This window comes from Colossoma macropomum, unplaced genomic scaffold, assembly GCF_904425465.1.
Source record: "Colossoma macropomum unplaced genomic scaffold, Colossoma_macropomum, whole genome shotgun sequence".
NCBI lineage: Eukaryota > Metazoa > Chordata > Actinopteri > Characiformes > Serrasalmidae > Colossoma > Colossoma macropomum.
In genome coordinates, this window is record NW_023494795.1 from 17,711,614 (window position 1) to 17,737,529 (window position 25,916).

Sequence of the window (25,916 nt, forward strand, 5' to 3'; positions counted from 1 at the left end):
CTATATGCATGTTGAATATTTTATATCTAATCTCCACAGATATGTTTTGTGAAACATGAATAACTTGTACTTAATGGCCCTTTTGACTGGAATTTAAATAAATCTCTGGGTCCTGACTTTTGCTGTACTGTAGTGTAGATAGACAGACAGACAGATAGATATGGATAGATAGAACTGGCCTTTGGGGAATCAATACTCATGGGTTCAGAAAGGCAAAGATGCTGACAAAACTGGTTCCATTAGTTTCATCCTGTCACAGGACATGAAATTTATAGAGAGGTCTGTTCAGAACATCCTTGATAAATTTTAATAAAATGAAATGAGTCTGAATAGTCTTGTGGATAATTTATCTATAAAATCACGTTCACTGAAGAGTTCACTAGATGATCTGGTACACTGCCAAAGAAAGTAAATCAGAAATTAATTCAACTCCAACAGCAGGAGGTAAAAAATTGTAATGCTTAAGGTACTAAGACAGCGCTCACTTTTGACATAATACCTTTTAATGACACTGTTAGTTTAGTGTTTGAGAACACAGCAACACTGAGATTTGTGAGAGTCTGAGGTACACATATATTTAAGTCTTAAGTTCATAGCTCCTAAAAATAAGCATGCGATTCCATGCATGAATACAACACAAATTAATCCTTTCTTTTTGATAATTTAGAAATGATTTATGAATTTATCCAAGAAATGTTCGATTGATTTACAAATTTAGACCAACAAGAGTAGAAATTGGACAGCCACTGTAAGGTCCTGTGCTGACACTATTCTAAAAATACTCCCAAAACTCCTTACACTGCAACCTACTATAGCAGGTTTTTGATCACATTACAACATGCTTGAATGCACCATATAGACATTGTATTGTAGATTAAGTCCTGCACTGCTCCAAGAAATCTGCCCAACTACAAAGTTTAGTTCCCTAAAATATCATATCTAAGTCTAATTTTAAGATGCTTCTTGAGTCCTTTATACACTGACTGGATTTCTTGGAGCTAAATTCTGCAGGAGAGTCCACCTTTGGGGCACGGCTGGGCACCTCTGTCCAAGACTAAAATGGATACCAAATGAATAACTTCAGGACCAGTCATAATCAGTATCCAGGAAACTGACTCTCAAAGGTATCCAGATGTGGAATACCAAGTTTATGAATCAGCATTTTTGTTAGCTTAAAATGAACCAAACAATCTCTAGTTTGTATCTGTGGAGACTGCATCCTCAGATTTGGGTTTGGCCAGGTTGGCACGCACCCGTGCCTGGTCCACGGCGTCCAGCAGGTTCTTGGCGTCCATGGCCAGAGTATGAGCTGCTGCCAGCATCTGCTTCTTGCAGTCCTCCTTCAGAGAGGTGATGGCGTTCTGCTGGGCCAGCCGCATCTTACTGATCAACTCTGCCATGTCTTTATTCAGCAGCTTCTGTGTGCCCTCAATCTGAAAAAAGAGAGTGATGCCATAAGACCCTCATATTAATGCTTTGACTCACTTCTAGTCATCTTCTAATGAGCTGCTGAATAGTTCTTCACTCTCTTGCTCTACCTGAATACGGTTAATGGTGGAAACGTGTTTGCATGATTTTATACACTGTGCTGCTGCCACATAGTTGGCTAACTGTATAATTGCAACATTGTACAGGTGTTCCTAACAAAGCACTCAATGAGCGTATATTTTAATTAGCTGGTACAAAAGGGAATTAACATATAAACTCCAACATTAACTAGCATGAAAAAAATGGTAAAATAAGAAATATAAACATTTGTATAATGCTGAAGAAGCTAATGCCATTCCAGGCATGGATACAAGAAAAAAGGAATCCCTTCTTTTTGATAGTTTAAAAGGATGTATGAATAAATATAATAAATACTGTGCATTATATAAGAACATAGAACACAATATATAAGGGCAAGAAAATTGGAAAGTAAACTAGGTAAAATGTCTCCAAGGCAAAAGTGAGAGACAGTGGCTAAGTATAGACTTTACCTCTGTTCTTACAGAACCATGCAGAGATGGAAGGATATCATCTACACTGTGAATCAGATCCCGCAATGACAATCCAACGGACTGAGGAAGAAAGAAAAAATGTGAAATGAAAGACCACAGTACAAAAAAATGACCAAGCCTACAATACTGACTAAGACCACTATATTGGATAACTCAGCAGGAGTGTACATCTCCAGAGATACGGCTGGGCATCTGTGTCCAAGAGTAAAACGGATACGGAATGAATAACCTCTACAGATTGGAATGTATTTCAGAACCAGGCTTAATCAGTATCCAGGAAACTGGCCCTCAACGTTATCCAGATATAGAATGCCACATTTATGAGTCAGCATGTCTGTTAGCTTACAATGAAGCTCTGTCTCTAGTTTGTGTCTGGACAAACTGTATTGTCCAAAGTGTAGGTCTGGCTAAGTTAGCACTCTGTCTTTCCTAACATTGGCAAGTACAGCAGATTTTCTGTATCTACCTTATCAGTGCACACTTAACCCTGTAATCCTATTAGATTGACCCCTTGAATGGCCAGGACCAGATCCAAAATTTTACTACATGCTGAATAATAAGCGGTGGTAATGTAATAAGTCTGTGATTTTAAGGAGTTTTAAAACCTTGAAGAGTTACCTTGACTATGGTTATGTACTCAGAGGATGGCAGTGTGTTTACATCGTTTTTCAGCTGCACGATCACTTTAACCAGATCCATGACATACTGATACACCTTGTCCTCTGAGCGGTCCAACTCTGCTGTCGGGGCAGGCTGACAGAGAGGGCACAACAGCAGATTTAAAATGCTGAGCAGTCATAAAAACATGTAGAAGTGTGTAAGTCTGTTTAAAATGTACATCTGTGTATTCATTACCTGCACTGAAATTCTTGGGGGCTTTGCAGGAGGCTTCTGAGGGTCAGCTATAATGGCATTTTAAAAGACAAAGTTAGGCAAGTCAAAGAAAGGATAGCAAGCACTTTTTTACAATAGACTGCAACTAGCCCAAATACTCTAGTGGATATATTTGCATTTTGTCATCTTCAGGTTTCAATGTGAATTATGCAGCTAGCTGTTTTCTACAGGCTACAACTGAAATGTTTCCAGTGTTTACAATTTTGGTATTAATGTTATGGATTTCATTCATTGGCTGCCACGTTGTCCTCTGGGCAACTCAACAAAGAACACTGCTCTAGTGAGTCAACTAGGACAGAACAGAAGGCTTACCCTGACTAGTTGGAGGGTCTGGTGGCTAAGAGGAGACAGTGAGAAAACAAGAAAGGACAATTTTTAATAAAGTGATGCAAGTCAATAGGACTATGGTCAAAGCTGGGTATCTATCTTAAAATAAACAGTGGGGTCAAAAGGCTACTATTGAAAATGTTTGAATTGCAACCTATAAATAATGCAGAATATTGAACTTTTCTTCATTTTACTTGTTAATTTTCCTTGTTTATTTATTTATTTATTTATTTATTTATTTTTTTATTCCAAAAATTATTCTTGTGCATTTCCAGGTCTAAAAGAAAAAATCACATAATTTCCATGTGGTCTCAGACTTTTGGACCCCACTGCAAATGCTGAAGTGTTTGACAAAACACACATTTACTTATCATATCCAGAATGCAGAAAGACAGAAATACGTTTAACCACATCTAGTCCCAGGCTACCCAAATTATCTCTTTAATTAATGTCAAGATGATGGATGCACCATTTGGGCTACACAGTAAATATGACTAACTGAATTATCATCAGTAATAAAAAATATGCCAGTTCAGTTATTCAGCACCACTTAACTTAATATCATGCTAATATTGGATAATTCCCCCATAATGTTATATATGTATATATATTTATAACATGCCACTATGTTGGTACCATGGTGGTCCCTTCCCACTGGGTAGCAGATAAATTTACAGCAACAGATGGGCTACAGACAGTAATTTTACATCTACAAAGTGCACAAATTTGGAAGGTGTAGCTGACAAAACAGGAGCTACAAGGTATACCTAATAAACTGACAGCTCAGTGTATAACAGCAGAAAATGGACAGACTAAAGACAACTTACCAACTGTACAACAGTCTTCTCCTGAGCCTTGGGGTCCTTAAAAAAGAGTAACACTCATGAAAATCAATAAGAATGCATATCATGAGACTCTCCTGAAGAAAAGTAGCACAACTCAACACAAATTATAAGCATTAAAGCTACAATATGTAAAATTTGGGGATGTGGGATTTTTTTGAGACCTCTGTGGTGGAAATGTATAACTGCAATTAAAAGGACTCCTTCCTTAAGCAGATGAATCTGATGATTGCGAGCATGTTGAAAGAGTATTCAAAGAGAACTCAGTCAAAACTTGGTGAAAAGCCTGTCTTCTGAGGATATAAGTGTCATTGTATCTTATATCTTCAATATGTCATCATATCTTCAACAGTATAATGTTGATTTTGCACTTGAGATCTAAACACCTAGCCAGACCTTCTTTTTGAGCCTGTGCATGTGATTTTAATATGTAAAGACATTTCAGTATGTTAGAGAGTAAAGGAGTAGTAAAATATTGCCTTCTCACCAGAAGTTTCTCCTCTTTGTCCAGCCAGTGTTGGTCCTCCAGCATCTCCTCTTTCTGTTTCACTATGGTCTCTTTCAGCCGCTGCTTCTCTGCTTGCCAAAGGCGCTGCGCATCCTCCATGCTAGATGGGCCGACAACGAACTCCCCCTCCTTTCACACATACAGGGGTTCAGTTAAAAATATTGCATATTTGCTGGTGAACAGCACTTATGGATACTACATTCCAAAATGCAAGTAATATCAGTGTTTATATACATCGGTGTGTGTGGTGGTGTTATACTGTGTATAGGCATTTTACAGTTACTGAAGAGCTGTGATGTCCTGGAATTCCCCTGCCTTGCATATTTTTTCCTGCTCTAATACAATCACACTAATCAGCTAATACCCACTACTGCACGCATTATGATAGCAATTAAAAAAGCTATTCAATTCACTTTTTTTCTGCACAAAATGGTCCTTGATTTATTTTTTCGGACCTGTTTATTCATTTCAAACACATAATAATAATAATAATAATAATAATAATAATAACAATAATAATAATGATGTGTGCAGGGATCCTTTCAGAATACGTTGCCTTGAGGTAACCTTGTGCGACAATGGGAAGAAATGGTATAGAGCCATGTTCTCTGAAGTGGTGAGACTTGGCGTGTGACTGGCTAAATCCATTCCATTGTCACGCAGTGTTGCTTCTGGGCAACAAACATATTTCTGCAATTCTCATAACAAAAAAACAAAAATTGATGATGAATGTTTAAGAAGAAGTTTAAATATGCCCACTAAGATATAGTATGACCAAGCACATGCTTTTTATTGACTTACCCAAACTCTTCCCTTTATTGTTAACCCTATCATTGTCTTTAAATATGTATAATGTTATGTTAAATGTTAATGTTAAAAGGAAAATGAGTTTGTGCAATAGAGGGTTAGAAGTCATGGTTATTGCCAGCTATAACAAAAGCATGCTGTAATTTGATATTAGTTATTTCTTACTCATAGCTCATTTAAACAGAAAAAACAGCCAAAAGTATAGATTATAAAAGGTTATGACTGTGTAGTCTTGTTTTGCAGGAAGAGAAAACATATTTTATATTTTTGCCATGTTCATGTAATCAAAACTTAAAAACAGATTCAGAATGGGGAACCACTGGTGCTGAATCAAAATCAATTATAATTCATTACATAACTATGTAATTAATGATGTAATTACATAATTACATTTGAACATAGCAAAACAGGAGAAATAACACTAAGGATTAACAAGCCAGAGCTGCTATTTAACCCTGGAAGTACAGGTCCTTGCTGTGATCTTGTCATCTTCATGAACCCCTTGGTGTGAAAATGCACAAAGCCTTGTTTTAGTCTTGGATGACCAGTTAGCATTCTCGGCTCTGATACAGTCATGCAGGTTTCTCCTCTGCAATATCCAAGGGATTCAACCCTTTATCTCTGGGAAAGCTACCCAGGTGCTTGTTCAGTGGGGTATCGGGCCCTTACAACCAATTTCTAATGTAGTAGCATGACTTGTCTTCGATCATCCAAAGTTCACCAACACTGACTTCCTGTAGATGCTTGCATATGATCTAAAATTTTGATGCTTTGGCTTGCCTACAAAGCCCAAAACTGGACCATCCCCTTCCTACCTGACAGCAATGGTCAAAACCTGACTGTACAAGAGTGTCTGTGCTGTAAATATCTTAGATCAGGGAAAACAATAAAAAAAAGCAGGACAGCCTTCTTCAGGACCAGGGATGGGAATCTTTGTTGTAAAATATCAAGAATCCAGTGACGATTGATTGTACAACTACAGCCTAAACATCAGGAAAAAAGGTGAGACATAGTCTTACTCCCAGACTGAGACGACGGGCAGCCATGGTAGGAACTGTGAGGCTGTTCGTGGAGTCTATAGGAGACTGATAATCACAAGGACTGGCCAGGTCTGGAGAACTGGCACACAATGCTTCATTAAGCTGTGGAAGAAGACACATAACACTGCATGAGGATAAATACACATTCACGCAGATGCAGATCAGAGCATTTCCTTCTTCAATTTCCTAAGAAGCTCAAAGCCTAAACTTCAGCTAATGTCCACTGGCAATGCAGGGAAGAGCACACTACCTGAATATGAAGGCCAATGCTGAGAGCGTTCCCAAAGCGCCCAGAGTTCAGTCTCGAGGGCTGCACACATAAAGAGACAGACAGATATTAATGCAGCGAGAAATCACAGGGAGTGACTCAGCAGAAGAAGGACTATGGCTACCTTTGGAGGAGGCTCGCTGATTTTGATCTTGGGTTCTGGGAACTTGGCACGAATTCTGTCTCTCTCCCTCTCCACCTCCAACTCTCTTTCCATTTCTTGGACGTCACTGCATCATTCAAAAAAGCACTAGTCAGCATCTACTGCCAGAAACAATACTAAGACAAAGACAACTAGTCTGACTAAAGAAATGAAGTAATGCAAAATAAAAAATGGTGTCAATTTCTGACATTAAGATTAAATTACATTCACCGTAAGTAAATCTAATTCTTTCACAAATGATTCCAGCTTGATTCAATTTGATTCAATTAAGAGTCATTTAAAAATTTGCGACCACACAAATATGACTGGAGAAACTATGTACACATCACTGACAAAATACTGACAAAAACAATATAGAAAGCTTTTTTATATGAAGAGTTTAATTTCAAAATGCTGTATGTCTATTTGTAACAATTTTGCAAACGCTTTTGAAAAGAATAGCAGCTGATGAGTAATGAAAAACACATTTTATTTCTCCTATAAAAGTAGTATTGATCGTAATACAGCATTGAAAGTTTTTCATGATACATTATGTCTACTCCCAACAATGTATCATGGAAAAAAGTTTTTGAAAGTGGTCTTTAAGGCATTTTGGAATTAAATCTTTCATATTTTTGAAAATATATGAAAAGAAAATTGTATTTTGGACAAAAATTTTAATAAAATAATCCTTCCTTTTATAAACCTTCATCATGATGCATTTATACATAGACATAAAAAAATACACTTTTAAGAGAGACATTCTGTGGCTATTAGCGAGTGGATGAGGGGGAGAGAGAGAGAGAGAGAGAGAGAGAGAGAGAGAGAGAGAGAGTAATTCACCTGATTTTGCAGACAAGCTCGGTGAAGCTGGGTCTCTCGCTGGGGTCATAGCTCCAGCAGCGGGTCATAAGGGAGTAGAAGGCAGGAGGGCACAGGTCTGGCTTTGGCAGCCTGATTCCCTGCTCAAGCTGGTTAATCACATCACGATTCTCCAGCCAGAAGAAGGGCTGCTGACCACGACTCATGATCTCCCAAACACACACAGCTGTATAGGAAAAATACAAGAAATCAGTGAAATTTTGAACAGAGCAAACTGTGAGGGTCAGATGCACATACATTCAGTTATTCTATTGGCAAATATTCTTTCAGCCTGTGTTTCTGACTAGCTGCTATGATCGCGACCATTGTCGAAGGATGTCTCACAAAAACATGCATTTAAAACACTGCCTGTAATTTATGGCTAGTTTCAAGAGACAATTCCCTGGTGTAATTTTAAAAGGAAAAAAGTATCCAATTAGCATGTTTTTAGCATAGAGTACTTGTACTTACACTGTAAAAATTCAGACATTTTTTGTTGAAGATGCATTAGACAATTTGTTTGTTTTTTCTTCTCTTGCTCATACAAAAAACTTTGAAAATATGTAGAACATGGTAAAAAAAAAAAAAATTGTTTTGACAATGGCATCAGCACAACTGCATTATGTGCCTGAGAAACTCTGGACCGGAGGGCTTGTCTGTGTTCACACTGACCTCTTGTCAGTCATTTTATAAGACACTCCCCAACTCCATATTACTCTGCCCCAGTCTCCTTCTTCATGGCTAAGAAAGCATGGCAAAATCTGGTAATTGACCTGTACTGCTAAGTTCTAGTAAAAAAAATACATGCTATGCTGCCATGTGGTAGACATGATAAAACAAGAATCAACAAGTGCTTTTCCAAAATAGAGACATGCTACATACAAAGGAGATGAAGTTGGATGCAGAATTACTGACATTTCTTTTGAACAGTTATGTAAACAAAACATGTATAAAGTTTTGAACTGTTAGAATGGCTGACTTTACATACAGGATATAGTAGATAAATCTTTACTACTCAGAGAGCCGGGTAAAGTAATGCTTTGGATGACCCGCCATCATAGAGCTGTATGTAATGCTAGTAAACTGTATCACACTCCTGTGCACATAACGATGCTAACTAGCTAACACAGGTAGTGACGGTTAGTTGAAAAAGTCATGGGAGCTCATTACAAAGAAAACAGGACAGCAAAAACACTCAACTATTCTTGCAGCAGCAAATAGATATGACCCAAATGTGTTTATTGGCTTAAAGAATCGAGCATCTTTTACAGGCTAATTTCATGCCTACAAATGTTTTGCATTTTTGATGGGATTATGTATTACTGAACACCACAGTTTAAATGCAGGAGAACTGAATTGAGTTTGGAGTCCAGCTGCTTCATATTCTTTTTGCTTCTCTCCAGTTTAGTATCCAAACATTTCACTAAAAGAACTGTAATAAAACAATTTATTGTGTAACACCAAATGTTGTCTACAAAACATACTGTAAACCAAATCGGCACTCAGTGTGCTTTATTGAGATGTTGGCTATATTAAGTATTTTGATCTCCACTCCATCAATGTTAACATAGTGCCATATTTTCATCATCTACATCTACAACAATGAAGTGAGGCAATACCCTTAATAAGCAGCAACTAGTAAGTGAAATCATGACTAGGAATGCTAGAAAGCTCTATATTAACTCCAGTGGGTGATTCTATGAGTGTGCTTTGCATTGATAGGTAGGAATGAGAGGCGGATCCAAAAATAAGAAAAAGCCTTAATCAAATTGTTAAAGAAGTTGTGTATCTTGTATCTTCTTGAATTTTTAAATAAATCATTTGAAAAATATTAGGCTAAAATGCTTATTTTAGTTAATCCAACCCAACCTGCCTCAGTGGAACACAATATTTAAACATCTATTTAAGTTTTGCAATTTAATTCCAGTTTAGATTAAGCTTATTTGTGTCTGGCCTTAAATGTTAAGTTCACTTACATTCTGTTATGAAAACATTTTCTAATGTTCAATAAACTTTCAATTTATATCAAACATGAAGCTTTCTTTTTAATGTTCAAACAACAATTTTTTTCCCACTGTGTCATATATATTTTTGGGCTCAAAAATGTAACACCAAGGACCCCACATAGTGCAACTCTCTAAGCGTCGTAAGCCTGACCCTGAGCGATGCCACAAACTCACACACTAGGAAACACGTCAAAATTCAAATGTTCAGTACAAAAAATGAGTTAGATGAACTTTTGACTACATTAAGACGTTTGAGTCAGGTGAACTCATGTGCCCTCAAGTTGAGGTAACACAAAAAGAAAAGCTGCAGTGAAATTTTAAGTTGCCCTGTTACAGTGTTAAAACAATTGCAGCTTTTAAACTAAAAAAAAAGAGTAAGCAACCAGGGTAACTAGACATTTTGAGCTCATAGAAGTTAACAAACCAATAATTTGTGCTTTACACATGCTAACTTAATAATTTGTCAGTTTCATACATAACATGCATGCTTTACTAGGCAGAGTACATCATTTTTGCTCTTTATTTTCTGAAACCTGGACCAAAAGGTTTAGTACAGCTTGTCCTGATTGTCAGCAACACATCACTGACTTAACCAATGAAAAACGTGAATGAAAGGTTAGAGTGTCTCAAAGCACTGACTTACTGAACAAATATGTACAAGGCTGGATGTTGTATCTGCTTAAAGGGCAGAGCATCATCTACACAGCATGACTGTAGACATATGATAAAAGAAGGTGTTCAGCTGCAAGCTTCACTCCAGCCTCCTCCACTATGACAGACCTGAAGGCCATAGGTTTATGGCCCTGCTGTCTACTACACTCATCTCTCAAATCTGATGATGTTGCACCTGGAAGGGCAGCTCTCCTGTATAGAGCAATCCATCAGAGATAAGTGTCCATGATTATGATTCAGAGAACCCTACAGCATAGGCCCTCTGAGGCAGGCCTCTGAGCTAGGCCAGCCTAATGTTTTTCAAGCTCACAAGCAGCACTGTCCATAATGTCAATATGTCATGAGTGTATGAGTGTTTTCCAAATGTGTTGACTGCTCAGGTTCAAGGGCATGTCTGCATTAAAAAGAAGGATGCCTAGTCTGCGCTTCTCCTAATTTCAAGGTGCTGGTTTTAGACTGTCTATATCACTTTACCCTTGACTTTTTAACAAGTCTTTTTCTAAGTATTAAATTGGATGGGCCATTTCAATAAATTAGCATTCACTGTCCTTATTTTTCCCTCAGATGTCTTCAGGCTCTTCTTATTGTGTTCCACAATAGCTGATGCCAGAGGGTGAGGGTTAACGCATACCGGTACTGCTTTACTGTATAGCTACATGACACTTACACCTACAGCTTAGCATGACAACTGACAAGAACCTATATAAGTATTCCTAAGGGCTTGTTCCAATAGGTGTTGTCTGTCATAAAGGCCACTTTGGGCACTTTTCTGACATTGGGTTGTGTTGTGATGCTTTTTGGGTCAAATTACATAGTACCATATAACCACTGAGTCTATGACATAGTGTGTATCACAGTAACATAATGCTGATAAGGAGATCTTGCTTAAATCCTAGAAATTATTAAATAAAACTCACTTTACCAAAGGGCCTCAGAAAACACTCACTTTTTTTGAACTAGCCTTTGTCAGTTTAGTGATGTCTCTGCTCTAACACAGTGATTGGTGAATTAGTGTAGACTTAATAATGCCTGCTTTATCTGGCCTATTAGCGATAGTAAGACACTACTGAACCACTGAATACTTCAGCTTATACTTAGATAACAGTGTTCCTCTGTAAGGAGTGGAGCACCTAACTGAGAAAAAGTTCAGATAACTCACCAAACATCCACACGTCACTGGCCGTGGTGAAGCGGCGGAAGTTGATGGACTCAGGAGCCATCCATTTGATTGGCAATCGAGTAACAGACGCTGAAAATTTAAATAGCTGTGATTATGGAAATGTAACAGAATAAAACTTAATTTTATCATTTCTTACCACTTTAATGATAGTTACTAAGAAAGCAAGCTTGTTCAAAGCACATAATCCTTCATTTTTCAGTTTGCAAGGGATGCACAATGATATTAGAATCATATCAGTATTGGTTTGTAATTGTTATATATGTAATTGTTTAAAAAATTGTTATCAGCATCAGACATGTAGATTTAATCAATATTTCAAACCAATATTTGATGATGTATTTTTTATACCCTGGAAGAGCTGAACATTTAGACAAGGCTAAGTTACTGTGCTAAATATCTGCATTTTGTTTATTTTACTGCATTTGTAACCATCTACAAATAAATGTTTTATTTCTCTGTAGCACTAATCCAAGCGGATTCAGCCTAATTTCTACACTTTATAAAGGTTTATGTATTGGCATCAATGTCAACATATGTACATGAAAAATATCAGATATCAGCCATGGATTTCTTTTTTAGTGCATCCCTACTTTCTTCACTTCTACTGCAACCTACTTTACTCAAAATGAATCTGCATATGAATAATATGTAGCTAGCATGATCATATACTTTCTGTTTTGAGCCCTCATAGTTTCATATGTGAATCATATTAGACAGAAACAGGCACAAAAAGGGAGACTGGGTTTTATGAACGCTTGTCATAATTAAACCTCTTTTGATTATTCCGGTAATGAGTAATACTTCAGAAGAAAGAAAAGGCGTGTTCAGAATAAGAAGCAGGGCTAAGAAGTGAGTGAACATGATTATTCCATCATGTTATTGATGCCTCAGCACATGGCCTATAGAGTTTGCTGTCGTTAATATTCAAGTGGTTGCCTGACTAAGATATAATAGCTGCAGGGCTTTGAACATTTACTGCCTTTGCATGTCTACGAAACAGCTGAAGCTCACCTTTGTAATATTCCTCATTCTCAATGTATCTGGACAGGCCAAAGTCACCCAGCTTCACACACTCTGGCGTGGCAACGAGCACATTTCTCACCGCGATGTCTCTGTTGCACAAACATACAGAATTTAATGGAGACAGATTTATTCTGAATGTGCATATAGACAGAGATAGACAGAGTACAGACAGACATAAAATGCATCTGATGTGCATACCTGTGCACCATGTTCTTTCCCTGTAAGTAGACCAAAGCTTTGCAAATCTGTAAGCTATACAGGATTAATTTGTCATTGGTCAAAGTTTTCTTGTTTTCGGCCAGGTAGTTCCCGAGCTGAAAGTAAAAATATGCAGAATATTAAAATGTAGTCCCTAAAATATTAAGATAAAGATCTTTCCCACAAGAACTTTAAAAAAAATCAAACCAAGATTTATTTAAATAGTGCCATTTTTCAATGGGTGCTGTCAAAAGCGCAACCCATCCCCCTCTGGTTGACACCGGATAGCAAATCAATAATACAATAAAAGCAATATGAACAGAGAATAGGATATTAATACAATTAATTACAATTCATATAAAATATTGAATATAGAGAAAAAGAAAAGAAAACAGTCCGTCATTGGACAGAGGTACTTAGATTAACCAATGATAACGGATGACTACTGTTAAAGGCCTGTTAGTGTAACATATAAGAAATAGCTCTATGAAAAAACAGCCACAGTTACAGATTAGGGTTTCTGTGGGTGTTTAGATGAATCACTTCATGTGATCCAACAAAAGTACCATATTTTAGTCTAAATATTTCAGGCCAATCTTCCCTTCACCAGTGCGTTTTTAATATACAGCAAAGTTTATAACTATCACACACACACACATCTTCTAAGCCGCTTATGCTCCTGGGTCACTGGGGGGCTGGAACGTATCCCAGCAATCATTGGGCAGAAGGCAGGACACACCCTGGACGGGTCGCCAGTCCATTGCAGGGCTTTTAACTATCACAATTTGAAGTAATGTAATAGTATTATTATTATTTGGTTCAGGTCGTGCAGTCCTACTTTACATCAATGTAAAGCTTGCTATGCTTTTATTATTTACTTTGGACTGTTTTGTCTCAATATTGCATGCCATAAAACATTGCAACATTTTTCCATTGATGGACTGGATACAGGGGGCTGACAAATTGTCCAGCAACAGAGTGTGCTACAGTCTGTAACTATAAACCTACAAAGTACACTTCTGTGTTATATGTATCAGATAAAATGGCCAATGAATATGAATATGTGATGTTTCCATTATTTTGTACACCCCCTGCATACTGTTCACAATGTTTTTCTCCAACTTGGTTGGTCATAATCTTACTGATTCTACCAATTCTCTCTGTACAGATCCACCTCCCCACCCCCACACGGCTGTTTTTATGACTCGTGTAAAAGTTTATAGACTCATTTCTCATGCCACTTTCTTGATTGAGTTTTCCAGATCAGTTGCAGCTGTAATAGAAAATGGAACTGCACAATCAGCATGTAGTGCTTCTTGAGTATTTTAATTGCATTGGTTTTGTTCGAAATGCAAGCAAGAATGCAAAACGCACTTGCAACACTTATTTCAAGTGGAATTTAATTTATGATTTTGCGTATTTTTCAATAAAACTCTCATTTAATGGTCAAAATTGCAAAAAAAACATTTTGTGTAGGCTTATTTAGTTTCTTTTCTACATTACCACTTACCTCCCCATACTGGTAGAGTTCCATAATGATCCACACTGGGTGTTCCTCTATGATTCCAATCAGACTCACTATGTGAGGGTGGTCCAGGTTTTTCATTATAACTAGGAGCACAGGCAGAAGCAGAAATGGCACATGTTTAGGGATAGACCGAAAGACTCTGCAGTCAGCACTGGTTGACAGCTGACATCAGATCAGACAACAGAACAGATCTAAGTCATAACAGACAAAGACAACCCAATAAAACAAATAATACAAACAGTTTTTCGGTTCAGGGGCAGATGCTCTGACATTCTTCTGTAGAATTTCCTGATGCGATCCAGAATTCATAGTACCATGAAATAAAGACAAGTCGTCCTGGTCCAATGGCAGCAAAACAACCCCAAACCATGACACTGCCACCACCATGTTTCACAGTAGGGATGAGGTTCTTTTGTTCTTGTGTTTTTCGCCAAATATATTATTTCTCATTTAAGCCAGTAAGTTCTATTTCTGCATTATCAGTCCACACAACATTTTTTGTAGTCTTCCATCCAGGTGGTCTTTTGGAAACTTTAAACAGGCAGCAATGTTCTTCCTGGAGAGCAGGATCATTCCATACATACTATTTGGCTAAGTGTTTGCCTGGTGGTGAAGTCATAAGCACTTCTATTCTGTGAAAGAAAGTCAGTAGGTCAGTGCAAGAGAGGCCTGCAGCTCTTAGATATCGCACGTTTTTGTCCAACAACAGTCTTGAATTTCCTCTTTTTGTACTTTATCTGCAAAACAGTAGATGTAAAGTATAAACTCTTCAGAAATTGTTTTGTAACCTCTTCAAGCTTGATGAGCATCAACTGTTTTTCTGAGATCCCCAGAAATTTCCTGTGGCCAAATTTGAAAATGGTTTGCATTCACAAAGGTGTGAGATAAAGACCAGACTTTGATAGTGAAGACTCTTTCATAAACAGGGCAGGGTTGAAGACTCTTTTATAAACGGGACAGGGTCACCCACAATCACATTTCATTGTCATCTAATTCTTTGAACCTTCTAACCCTAATTATCCCCTATACCAAACTGATATTTATAGAAAATCTCATCCTTTTGCCAACAAAGCTGTTCCATGTTGGATCACTTTGTTCAATAAATGAACAAATAGTATATAGTTATTTGCGTTATTTGTTTTACTGGGTTCTATTTATCTACTGTTATGACTTAGATGAAGAACTAATCACAGGTGAATTCTAAAGGCCTCACAAACTTTCTAACACCACTGCATATGGCTTTGAATAGACATGGCAATTTTTTCACTATTTTCCTTCAAATCTGGCTAATATGCTGCTACCGTTCTTCTCTCTGTTACCTGCTTCACTCATGAACTTTTCCATGACATCAGGTGAGCAGTCTTTGCAGGTTTTCACAGCCACGTTGATCTTCTCCCCATTCTAATTCAGACAAACAACCTCTAGTTAAACAAGGTTACGTTTTTCTTTAACAAAATCTGTAATAGGATAAAAATAATTAGAAAAAAAATAATCTATGAATTTTTTAAATTTCAGAAAGATTCTGCATTTTGAAAAATTACTCCTGTAAACCTCTGTAAATGCCTCAAACATGTCTTACATTTTGGTTATTTCTCTCTTGTAGCTCATTGAATCAAGCCAAGCAATTCTATCAACTGCTTTGTGCATATTCTATTTCAGTCAATACCATATTTGTGTTTCTGAGTAGTAGAGGACACATTACTGTGATTTAAATTTTATGAAAAGTAATCATTGTGTGTAGTCTTTTTGAAGAAAGACAAAGCATAACTTACATTTTTGCCATGCTTTTCTCTCTTTTTTCAAACTGTACATTGTAACTGTACATAATGTAAATCAAATGTAAATATGTAATTCTATTAAATCTATTAAGTAACTATGTATACTGTAAATAATCTCAATAATGTAACTCAAAATAAGAATAACTGTAAACTGTAGAGGCTGGCAGCCTCTACAGTTTACAGTTATTCTTATTTTGAGTTACATTATGTGACACAGAACAGGTAAAATACTTACTTCTTTCTTATAAACGCCTTCAAAGACCTCCCCAAAGAAGCCTGCCCCCAAAATCTGGCCCAAGACGATGGACTTCCTAGAGATTTCAAATTTTGGTGCTAAACACAAGACATGAGAATTCTTCTGTCTTTAAAAGTGTAAAGCATCCTGCAGCGGTTAGTTTTCAACAAATGACTGGGGCACTCACACTAGAATAAATCCCTTCACTTACCAGGAGGTGGCGGCTTTTCGTCCATAATTTCACAGTATATATCAGAGTCTGACAAACGGAAAAATAACATTGATATTATGAAGCTGTTATGAAACCACATATCTTTGTGGTCAATAAATTTTGACATTGACATTGTCATGGGGAGAGGCAGAGAAGGAGATTGTATAGGTACTCACTCATGCTGTGTCTTCCAGTGTCTTTCACAGGTTCAGACAGCTGTCTAATAAAAGAAAGCCTGAGAAATTAGTAAAAAGCAGAACAACCAACAATAAAAGTGTCCACATCTGAACAATGCATGCACAAATCTTCTCCCTACAATATACTCCATTTTAGACATATCTTAAATCAAGTCTAATTCAAACCACAACTATGTGCTGAAAAGAATGTGTAAAGAAGAAAGAATTCAGTTCAGCTTACCCTAAGGGGATTGCAGGAAGAGAGTTCCGAAGCTCTGCACCTAAACAGTCAATTAAGTCTCGGTTTACATGACTTATTTCTTACAACTGCTAATTTTTGACTTTCTTATATAAATAGTGATAGAGGCATTCAGTAGCACCACAGATACATGGCATAATGGCCACTGTACCTATAAACCAGAGACATTTAAGAGGTTTCTAAGACTTAATTTGGGTTAAAGCTTGTATAGATCCAACAGCAGATCATCACTGATGCTTGTCTTATCAGACAAACTAATCAGTGAATTATATTAGTAAATTATGAGGTCCAAAAAATAAATGTAACTTCTGTCATACCTTTATTTGGCCAAGAAATCAGTGATGAATCTGTGCCATTCTCCAAACGGCAGTAGCCATCAATCAAGTCGGCCATATTTTCTGCCATTGCCAGAGTAGGCACATTGACAGAGAGAGGCTGAGGAGTGCAAACAGGCATAATAAGACTGTTAGGAGAGATGACAGTGGTATTGTACAAGCAGCTTAGAACTACTGTGTGATGCTCACCGGTTTGGCTCCTTTGATTTCTACATGCAACAGCGCTTTGCCATTACTTTGTGCAGTGGTCTTGATACTTCGGATCTGTTTAAATTCTGTCAGACAGACTGTCTGGAAAAGCAAAAAGAGCTTGCAAATTCAATGCCCTAATCAAGAATAATTGCAATAATAAAAGACATTTCAAACTGAAATACATGTATTAAAGCGTACAATATTCAAGAGTGAAACTCAACAGTGAAAATGTCTTTACAGTAATATGGCCTCACCACTACAGAATGTTGCCAGAAGGAGAGCTCGCAGTTTTTTTTTTTTGTTGTTTTTGAGTATACGCCAAAGAGTATATGGCAAAGAGTATGGCCTGTTACATTAAATTTGGCAGACAAGTTCTAATACATTTTAATTTAACATGAAAATGAAATTGTTGTAAAAGTGTAATACACAAAAACATTAGTTATAAAATATTAGTGTTGAGAAAACATTGAATATGAAAAGATGATATTTACTTTGTGTGTATGTGAATCCAGGAACATCGAGACTAGTTTTCCCATTTGTTTTATGTTTTCATCAAAAGTAGATTTATTTGGCTTTGAAAAATGCTTTATTTTAGGTTGTTTGGTCAGTGTCGTGGTAAGGTCATAAATACGTGAGACGGATATATTTATAGAACAAAATAGCCAAAATCACTCATCAACAACAATCTTTATTTAAATATGTTTTGAGCTAACATCTATACAGTGCAGTTTCAATTCAACAGATGTAATTAACTTTTTATGCATTTAAAGACTAAAATCTTGATCAGGGACATGAATAAATCTGGTATTTTCACCCAAAATATGCATCTTAAAATATATTAGCTCATTACATTTATTGATCGTTTATTTGTGAAAATGTGTTATGATTTATTCATTATGCTAAATATGTAAGCATATATCTGAAACCTACTGCCGGGACATGAAAGTGCCTGTAGTTGCACGAACACTGATCTAAGGTATGATATGGTCCACATAGTTCCGTGGAGTTTGTGTTATTGATTCAGTTCCTGATTAGGGCAAATAACTATATAACTCTATTGCAGTTTGTAGAAAGTAGTACTAAAAGTAACTATATGTCAGGCACTTTCGATTTACATGCGTGCTAAAATGCTCTTACCGATGAATCTGATTGTGTGCGCTGGCGAATCCCTCTTGCGCCAATAACTAAATCCACTGCTAGACTCCAGCCTTGCTATTAAGAAAATGAGTAGCATCTCTACATTATCTCTACAAACAGAATTCTCAAGCACAAATTCAAAAATTAAAAATGGCCAGCTGTGCAGTTCAGTTCAGAGCTTACCACTAGTTCACAGGGAAAAACCTCTTCATTAAAGTTAATGAATTCACCAAAGGTCTTAAAGAACTTGATAATGCAGTCTTCCTCTTTCAGTGTGCAATACTGCTGAAACGTCTGCTGGATCATCTTCCTCAGCTGCTTGGGCTGGGGGGCAAAAAGACACAAAAACGCATAAAAAGTCTGTCCATTCAATCCAGCTCAGTGGTTGAACACTAATAACACATTTAATTATCAGTTTTAATCCAATCTATAATGGGCACACAATCAGGAGGTCATGAAGATGATATCTTACCTTGTTATTGTCTATCAGCTTCTGTGGAAAGAAAAGGTTCAGCCCAACTTCCTTCCTAGAAGAAAGCATGATATTGTCCCAATATGGTCTTTAGCTGTTTTAGAAATTCTTGGGAATGTATTTACAGCTTAAATAATTGTTACATGATACATAATTAATGAGCCTTAATGATATCTTTCGGTAATCAGCATAAATAAAAATAGCTGTAAGATTAAAGACTTACTCTAACAATTCTAAATTGGATTTCTTCTCAAGACCTTTGGCATCCATGTCTTTGTACATCCTCCTGCACAAAACACACACCACCTTTTCACAATGAAGCAAATAAAAATACACGTTCTTGATGTAAAAATGTCACTGTAAAAATGTTTAGTCAGTTAAACTTAAAAAATGTAGTGACAATCAGTTTAACTAGTTTTATTCAAGTTAAATAAATACTTTGAAATGCATAAAACTGTACTCCAGATGACGAAATGCAACATTTTTCTTACAAAGACTTCTCTTAACCCTAGTAACAGACTGGACACACTAATGAGCAAACTTGACTGTATCATTAGTGTATCCAGACTTTTCCACATTTTACAGTCATTAGCCTGGATACACCAATGAACAAACCTTACTGTATCATATTATATTGTATTTATTGGTTTGCAGCAGGATTTCTTAACCTTTTTCACCGAGTGACCCTTTTGTTTGGTTAAAATACTTCGCCACCCCTCTTTGTCAGCCCATCCTCCCTCCTAACACACACCAATATACACATTAAAAATATTACCGAAGAATAATCAAACATTAAGTCTACTCACTTACTGGGCCTGCATTCCTTAGCTCCTTAGCTAACACAAACCACAAATCTTTAGCCTGGTGCTGAAAGAATACTTTAAAATCAGTGGTCAATTAAGACCCTTCCTCAGTAATGAGCTCACTCAATAGAAATTCATAATGAACAGTAGCTTGTCTTCCATGGCCTGTAGATGGAACCATTCAGCAAAGTTTATATATACTTGTCAATATAATTTTCTGAGTTTAATAAGATATATGTCTTGTAGCGCCACTCTCCTGGAACCTCTATGAAACCATGTCGCCAACAGGGGTCCCGACCCCCAGTTTAAGAACCCCTGGTCTACAGTAAAGGTTAGTGAATCATGATTTGTCTTACCTGATCTCCAAACAGCCCAGCTGCAGCGCCATGCCGTCACTGACTTTATTAGCATAATGCTGCATGTAGTCACAGCGAACCTTTTCCATGCAAAGCACAACCAAATAAAACACATAAACCAAAGTAAAGACACTTATAACCATCAGCATTAGAAAAGAAATATATAAGGGTGACCTGAGTATACCTGATGATACAGATATAACAGTGACGTTCTGTCTTCTTTAAACTTGTCCAAGTAATTAGCTGGTACGTAGCGAATTCTTAAGTCGTATCTAAAAAATATAGACGTTGGTATTAGCAGATTCTCTCACTATACAGTTCATCATTATGCAATAATAAGGTAAAACATATTTCTTCTATATGTTAGTGTATTAATATATATTATGCTCTCAATATGACTGATTGATAGATATGAGTAATTCTTCATTCCCCACCTCCACTCTGCCTCCACATGAAGTCTTTCATAGCGCTGCTCCACATCTTGTATAGTCAGGTCTGGGTGCAGCCAATAGTGCTCCTCAGACTTCAGGTGTTTGAGCCTCAACCCAAAGCAGTCTGCATTCTGCACATTAGGGCCCAAACGTCCACTAATCAAGATGGACTGGATGATGGCCTGATGATGGTCAGTTAGAACAGTAAATAGTCAGTGTCAATTTAGGATGACTATACATTTTTAATACAAATTACAGTGGAATAAACTATATTAAACTCCTTTACATATACCATAACTTTGTAAGCTGTGACAAATGTACATTAATGTTAGAGCATTATTATTATTATTATTATTATTATTATTATTACTAAGCATGTTGTAATATTAAACTGCATGGGGCCGCAAGTAGCACACACTTAATTTCTTCACTCTCACCACTACATACCTTACACATTAGTTTTGATGTATTTACCAAAATATGTATTGAATAATAAGTCTGAATAATTAGTAAATAGTTCAAGGGTTTAATTACATTTCACTCGTAGCTCACTGAAACAAGCCAAGAAATTTAGTCAAAAGCATGGATTCTATTCTTTTAATCAATACCACATTTGTGTTTGGAAGTAGCCGAGGGAGATACTTCTTACAATTTGAATGACTTCATAATTTATGTAACTGAATTATTTACACATTAGTTTTACAGTAGTTAATGACTAATTTATAACAGTTACTTATAATAGTCTTATGATTAATAACTGAATAATGAGCCTACAGTTTAACGGGTTAAACTAATTATGTAACATTTCTAAAAAGCTTAATTTACATCTTACATTTCACACATGTATCAGTGGATCTTATGTAATGTTCCTTATACACTTCATCTTTCTCACCTTTATCTGCCAGGAGCTGTCACACTTGACAAGTTTGAAGTTCTTGAGATGGTTGCTGCTGCTGAAGCAGACTTTGAGGATCTTCACAGGTCCGCCCTCTCCAGAGAAGCAAAACACAGGGCTCTTTGGTCCATCGGAGCCCGGGCTGGGCACCTTCCAGGACAGTGTGGTGGTATCACCTGACATTGTCAAAACCTCTCACAGCTACAAGCACACCATCACACCTTCCTCGGGCCTGTGAAGAAAATTCAGTCAAAGTTGATAAGAACTGCTTTCAGGCTTTTGTGTGGTTGTCCTTTGCAGTGCAGATACACTCACCAAGCACTTTATTAGAGACGCTATACTGTGTTGGGCCTCCCTTTGCTCTCAAAACAGCCTAAATTCTTCATGGCAGAAGATGAGATTCGAGATTTGAGATTCTGGTCTATGTTGACATGATGTATCACGCAGTTCTTGCAGATTTTGGTGACTGGAAAGGCCACTGAAATCACCCAACTCTGTCATATTCATGAAAGCAGTGAGACGACTTCTGCTTTGTGACATGGTGCATTAATAAGTAGCCATTAGAAGATGGATAAATTGTAGCATATGGTCAGCAACAAAACTCAAATAGGCTGTAGCATTCAAGCAGCGACTGATTGGTATTAATGGGCCCAAAGTGTGCTAAGAAAACTAACCCCACACCATTATACCTTCTCCACCAGCCTGGACTGTTGACAGGAGGCAGATTGGGTCAACTGATTTGTGCTGTTGGCACCAAATTCTGACCCCACCATTTGTGTGCATATGTTGTATCTATCCTATAACATATATTTTGATGGGACACAACTCTAGCTCTAAAGTTAAAGTTCAGTAAACAATCCTCAAGAGCTGCCTGTCTTGACCAAGGAGATGATTTGTGAAGGAGAGTGTTTGTACAGTCAATGTTTACTTGGTGCCAGTGTGAGACTTACACAGGTTGGGAAATGTAGCGTAGTGTAGTATTGCGAAGCTCGAGGAGTGTATGCGTGTGTCTTCAAACGTATCTGGTCCCGCCTTGCTGTTTTTGTTACCCTGAGGCAGTGAATTCCTCACCAGGACTGAGGCTACATGTGCTGGATGACTCACTATAGTATGTTGCCATACAACCCACACATGAGATTGAAAAAAGTGAATGTGTAGTAGCTCAAGTATTCACTGTTAAACTGACTGATTAAACTGACTGATTTTGAATCTGTTCAAACTGACACCATCTACAGCTCTGTGAAAGGTCACCACCCTTCATCGTTTTTAAATTTCTAGTTCAAACAGCCACTCAGTAGAAGTTATTCATTTTTTCAGGAGAAATTTCTGAGGAGATTAGATATAAGACATCATACCAACATTAAAACAGTCTCTATCAGATAAACAGTACTCAAGGCTCATTCCGTCTTTGAGAATATCAAGCTCAAATTTTTTCTGAGATTTTTTTCAGATCTGAAAAAAAGAAAAAATCCCCAGGTGTTTCTGTTCAAACTTAATGGCTTTTTTGTCCTGAAATTAAACAAACGGTTGATCTTCAATTATTACACATTAGATGGCTAATATAATAATCTTATAACATATTTTTGTATATTTCTAGTTGTATATATGCCTGTAGATAGTTTTTCTGTATATATTCTTCTTTTTATATTATACCACCCTTATTATTATAACAATGCTGTGTTGTGTGACTGCTACTGGCTGCTAAATTTCCTTCAGGATCAATAAAGTATCTGTCTATCTATCTATCTATCTATCTATCTATAAGTGAAATTGCTTGCATGTGAAATTAAGGACCTAGTTAATTTACTCTTTTACTTCTGTTATATAACATTATATATATCACTGTTGTCGGAACAAAATCTTGTATCTCAAAATTCGTAACTTTACAGGAAAAGAAAAAAGCCTACTTTACTTTCAATGTAAGTTACTGGAACCAGACTTTTTTCCAAGTAATTTTGGGCCATTTCTTTTAGTCTACTCATCACGAAATATACACTCAATGTAAAGGGCAACAGGCATTTTCAAATTATGTTAAAAACTGAAAAATGGTAAAAATGGAGAAACAAGGTTTTGTTCCGACAGCAGCGATATATATATCATAATATATGGACCATTTTACTGAATTAGCTCAAACTGCAGTACCACAGTAAAAACTATTTTAGTGTTCAGATCTTAAAATAAATAGATAGACAGACAGACCCCACTGTTTTGAAGTACATGAAGTTTATTTATTTTATTTTAATAAAATAAACAATTAAGGCATAGGGTAGTGCAACAAAAGGGTTTTACTCTAAAGCTCAAGTCAGTTAGAGGTCTGAAATGTGTTTCTAACTGACCAATTTTGTAGAATGATCCACATGTATGTGCATTTTATATATATATATATAAATATATATATATATATATATATATACGTGGTGTGTGTGTGTGTGTGTGTGTGTGTGTGTGTGTAAGGATCTTCAAAAATACATAAGTTTGGCTTTTCTTGAGGTGTGCAAATGGTTAATTCAGTGCAGGTGACATGTGGGTGAGATTTGACCTCCAGAGGTCATCATTTTTTACAAGTACACACGAACACCAGGTGAGAGGGCACAGACACAGTAAGGTTAGGGGGAAGACGCCACAAAACAGCTGGATATCAACCACAAAAGTATTATATAACCACCAATCAAGAAGACTAAAGCTTCTGCCTACTGTGAGATGATGAAACAATGAGCAATTTCCTTATTGCTCTATGAGTCTCCAGCTTTAGGTGAAACTTAAAATAGCACCACAGTGATGCAGCTCAGCTAATCGGGACTTGTCTTTTTTAACAGGACCTGATATATTTTCTCTATATATAAAGAAAACTGATAAATTAGGCCTACATTTTATTATGACTCTGAATTGAGGCATTGCTTTTTCATGGTTCTAAAGTTCTCACATCTTCATCTGCACTGTTCTACACAGACATGTGAAACTGACTTATATGAAATGTTGAAAATCCTGAGAATTGAAATACAGACACAAGTATCCAAACAAGACAAACAAGCAAATATGGAGTGAAATATGCTGCTCTGTGGCTTTAAGTGTTTATTATGCAAGAGGGAAATACTGAGATAAAAAAAAAGAAATACAGAAAGAAGAGAAGCACAATGTCACACTGTCATGCTAGCACTTGAGCTGTTATGGAAACACTGAGCCTAAATGAGATCATTATCAAGCTGTAGCAGCTGGCAGGTATCTCCTTCAGCACACCCAGCACAGAGGCCTTGAATAAATAGATCATAACAAGGCCTCAACGCAGGCAAAACAGCAGTTTTATCTGGCTCTCTCGTTTTCCAAAGAGCCAAATGACTCTGCAGTGATCTACTAACCAGCCAGAAGACAGGCTTAATAACAACAGGTGTTCTAAAACTGCTCTAAAGTGTCATTCAAACCAACGCTCGCTAAGTAATGGTTAATTACAGTGAAGTCACTGTAGAAAGAACGGCGCGGGGTCCAGAAGAAGCTCTGAACATGATCAGACCGAGCGCGCGGAATGCGCAATCTGAGGACTTCGCCTGCGCAGACGTGTCCAGACACGAACCCCCTGCACTCCGACCAAATATTACAGAAAGCAGGTAAATGCACTTCTACTCACTTCTATAAGAGGATATTTACAAAGCGCCTACACTCCGCACGGTTTGTAGGTTTGTTTACAGCCACGATACGAGCTCGCGTTGTGGGGGCATTTCAGAGTTTAGCAGTTTGAAGCAGAATTCAGTTGCGCATATTTGTAAAAAAAAATAATAACAATTAAAAAATAAAAACATAAAAACCGTTGTGCTCAGTGTTGTAACTGTTGCTTATTATTAGCATGCTCGATCACTGACCTTGCAAAGTAGCCACTTCAGTCAGGTTCATATCCACTGAGACGCTCCACACCCCAGCTGCTCTGGACTGCAGGTAGATGGAGGTGCTGTAAGCCACTCCTTGACTCCAGCCGCCCTTCGTACTTCCTGGTTCCTTGTTTCTGAGCTGCTCCAGCTTTATGGGGTGGAGAAGAGAAATATGGTCCTATTGGCAAACACTCATTTATGGATTTGTAGGACTTAAAATAGTTTCAGACCTGGTTTCAACTGAACTGGTAACTATAGTAATTTACCATCACAATATTAAAAGGCAAAAATGATAAAGTAGAATTATAAGCACTGAATGCACTTTATTGAACAAAATTCAAGTCAACATTTTTTTTACACAGCACTTCTTAAATCTGTCACCTTTGACTGTGAAGAACAACAGCAGCTAATTGCGTGTAGATAGATAGATATAGATAGATAGATAGATAGATAGATAGATAGAACCTTAAGTTCTTTAAA

General features: G+C 37.0%; 1 protein-coding gene across 2 annotated transcripts; it reads right to left on the minus strand.

Annotated features, from left to right (window-relative positions):
* Positions 1-370: 370 nt before the first annotated feature.
* Positions 371-25,547, minus strand: ptk2bb (protein tyrosine kinase 2 beta, b). 2 transcript variants are annotated; one of them, XM_036581689.1, is made up of 31 exons: positions 25,431-25,547; positions 21,574-21,808; positions 20,685-20,863; positions 20,435-20,522; positions 20,251-20,330; positions 19,315-19,377; positions 19,092-19,146; positions 18,803-18,943; positions 18,620-18,694; positions 17,480-17,581; positions 17,273-17,390; positions 16,938-16,977; positions 16,697-16,740; positions 16,521-16,568; positions 16,310-16,407; positions 15,616-15,697; positions 14,279-14,379; positions 12,769-12,884; positions 12,559-12,659; positions 11,527-11,616; positions 7,672-7,876; positions 6,811-6,916; positions 6,669-6,728; positions 6,398-6,520; positions 4,551-4,700; positions 4,049-4,084; positions 3,207-3,231; positions 2,856-2,902; positions 2,619-2,753; positions 1,980-2,060; positions 376-1,433 (listed from the first exon to the last, which is right to left on the minus strand). In XM_036581689.1, exons 2-31 carry the CDS (start codon positions 21,757-21,759, stop codon positions 1,194-1,196), a joined length of 3,015 nt encoding a protein of 1,004 aa, XP_036437582.1. In that variant the 5' UTR covers positions 21,760-21,808; positions 25,431-25,547; the 3' UTR covers positions 376-1,193. The 2 variants fall into 2 exon arrangements, with proteins under 2 accessions (XP_036437583.1, XP_036437582.1); XM_036581690.1 differs by lacking the exon at positions 25,431-25,547 and having other exon boundaries at positions 371-1,433; positions 21,574-21,771.
* Positions 25,548-25,916: the final 369 nt, after the last annotated feature.

What these genes read in the sequence shown, in the direction of transcription:
- ptk2bb (XM_036581690.1), bottom strand. Translation starts at nt 21,759, where the DNA reads ATGTCAGGTGATACCACCACACTGTCCTGGAAGGTGCCCAGCCCGGGC. An exon ending in CTGGGCTGTTTGGAGATCAG is followed by an intron (nt 19,378 to 20,250) that starts GTAAGACAAATC and finishes TGTTTTGTGCAG; the next exon opens with GAGGATGTACAAAGACATGG. An exon ending in CCCCAAGAATTTCAGTGCAG is followed by an intron (nt 2,754 to 2,855) that starts GTAATGAATACA and finishes CCTCTCTGTCAG; the next exon opens with CCTGCCCCGACAGCAGAGTT.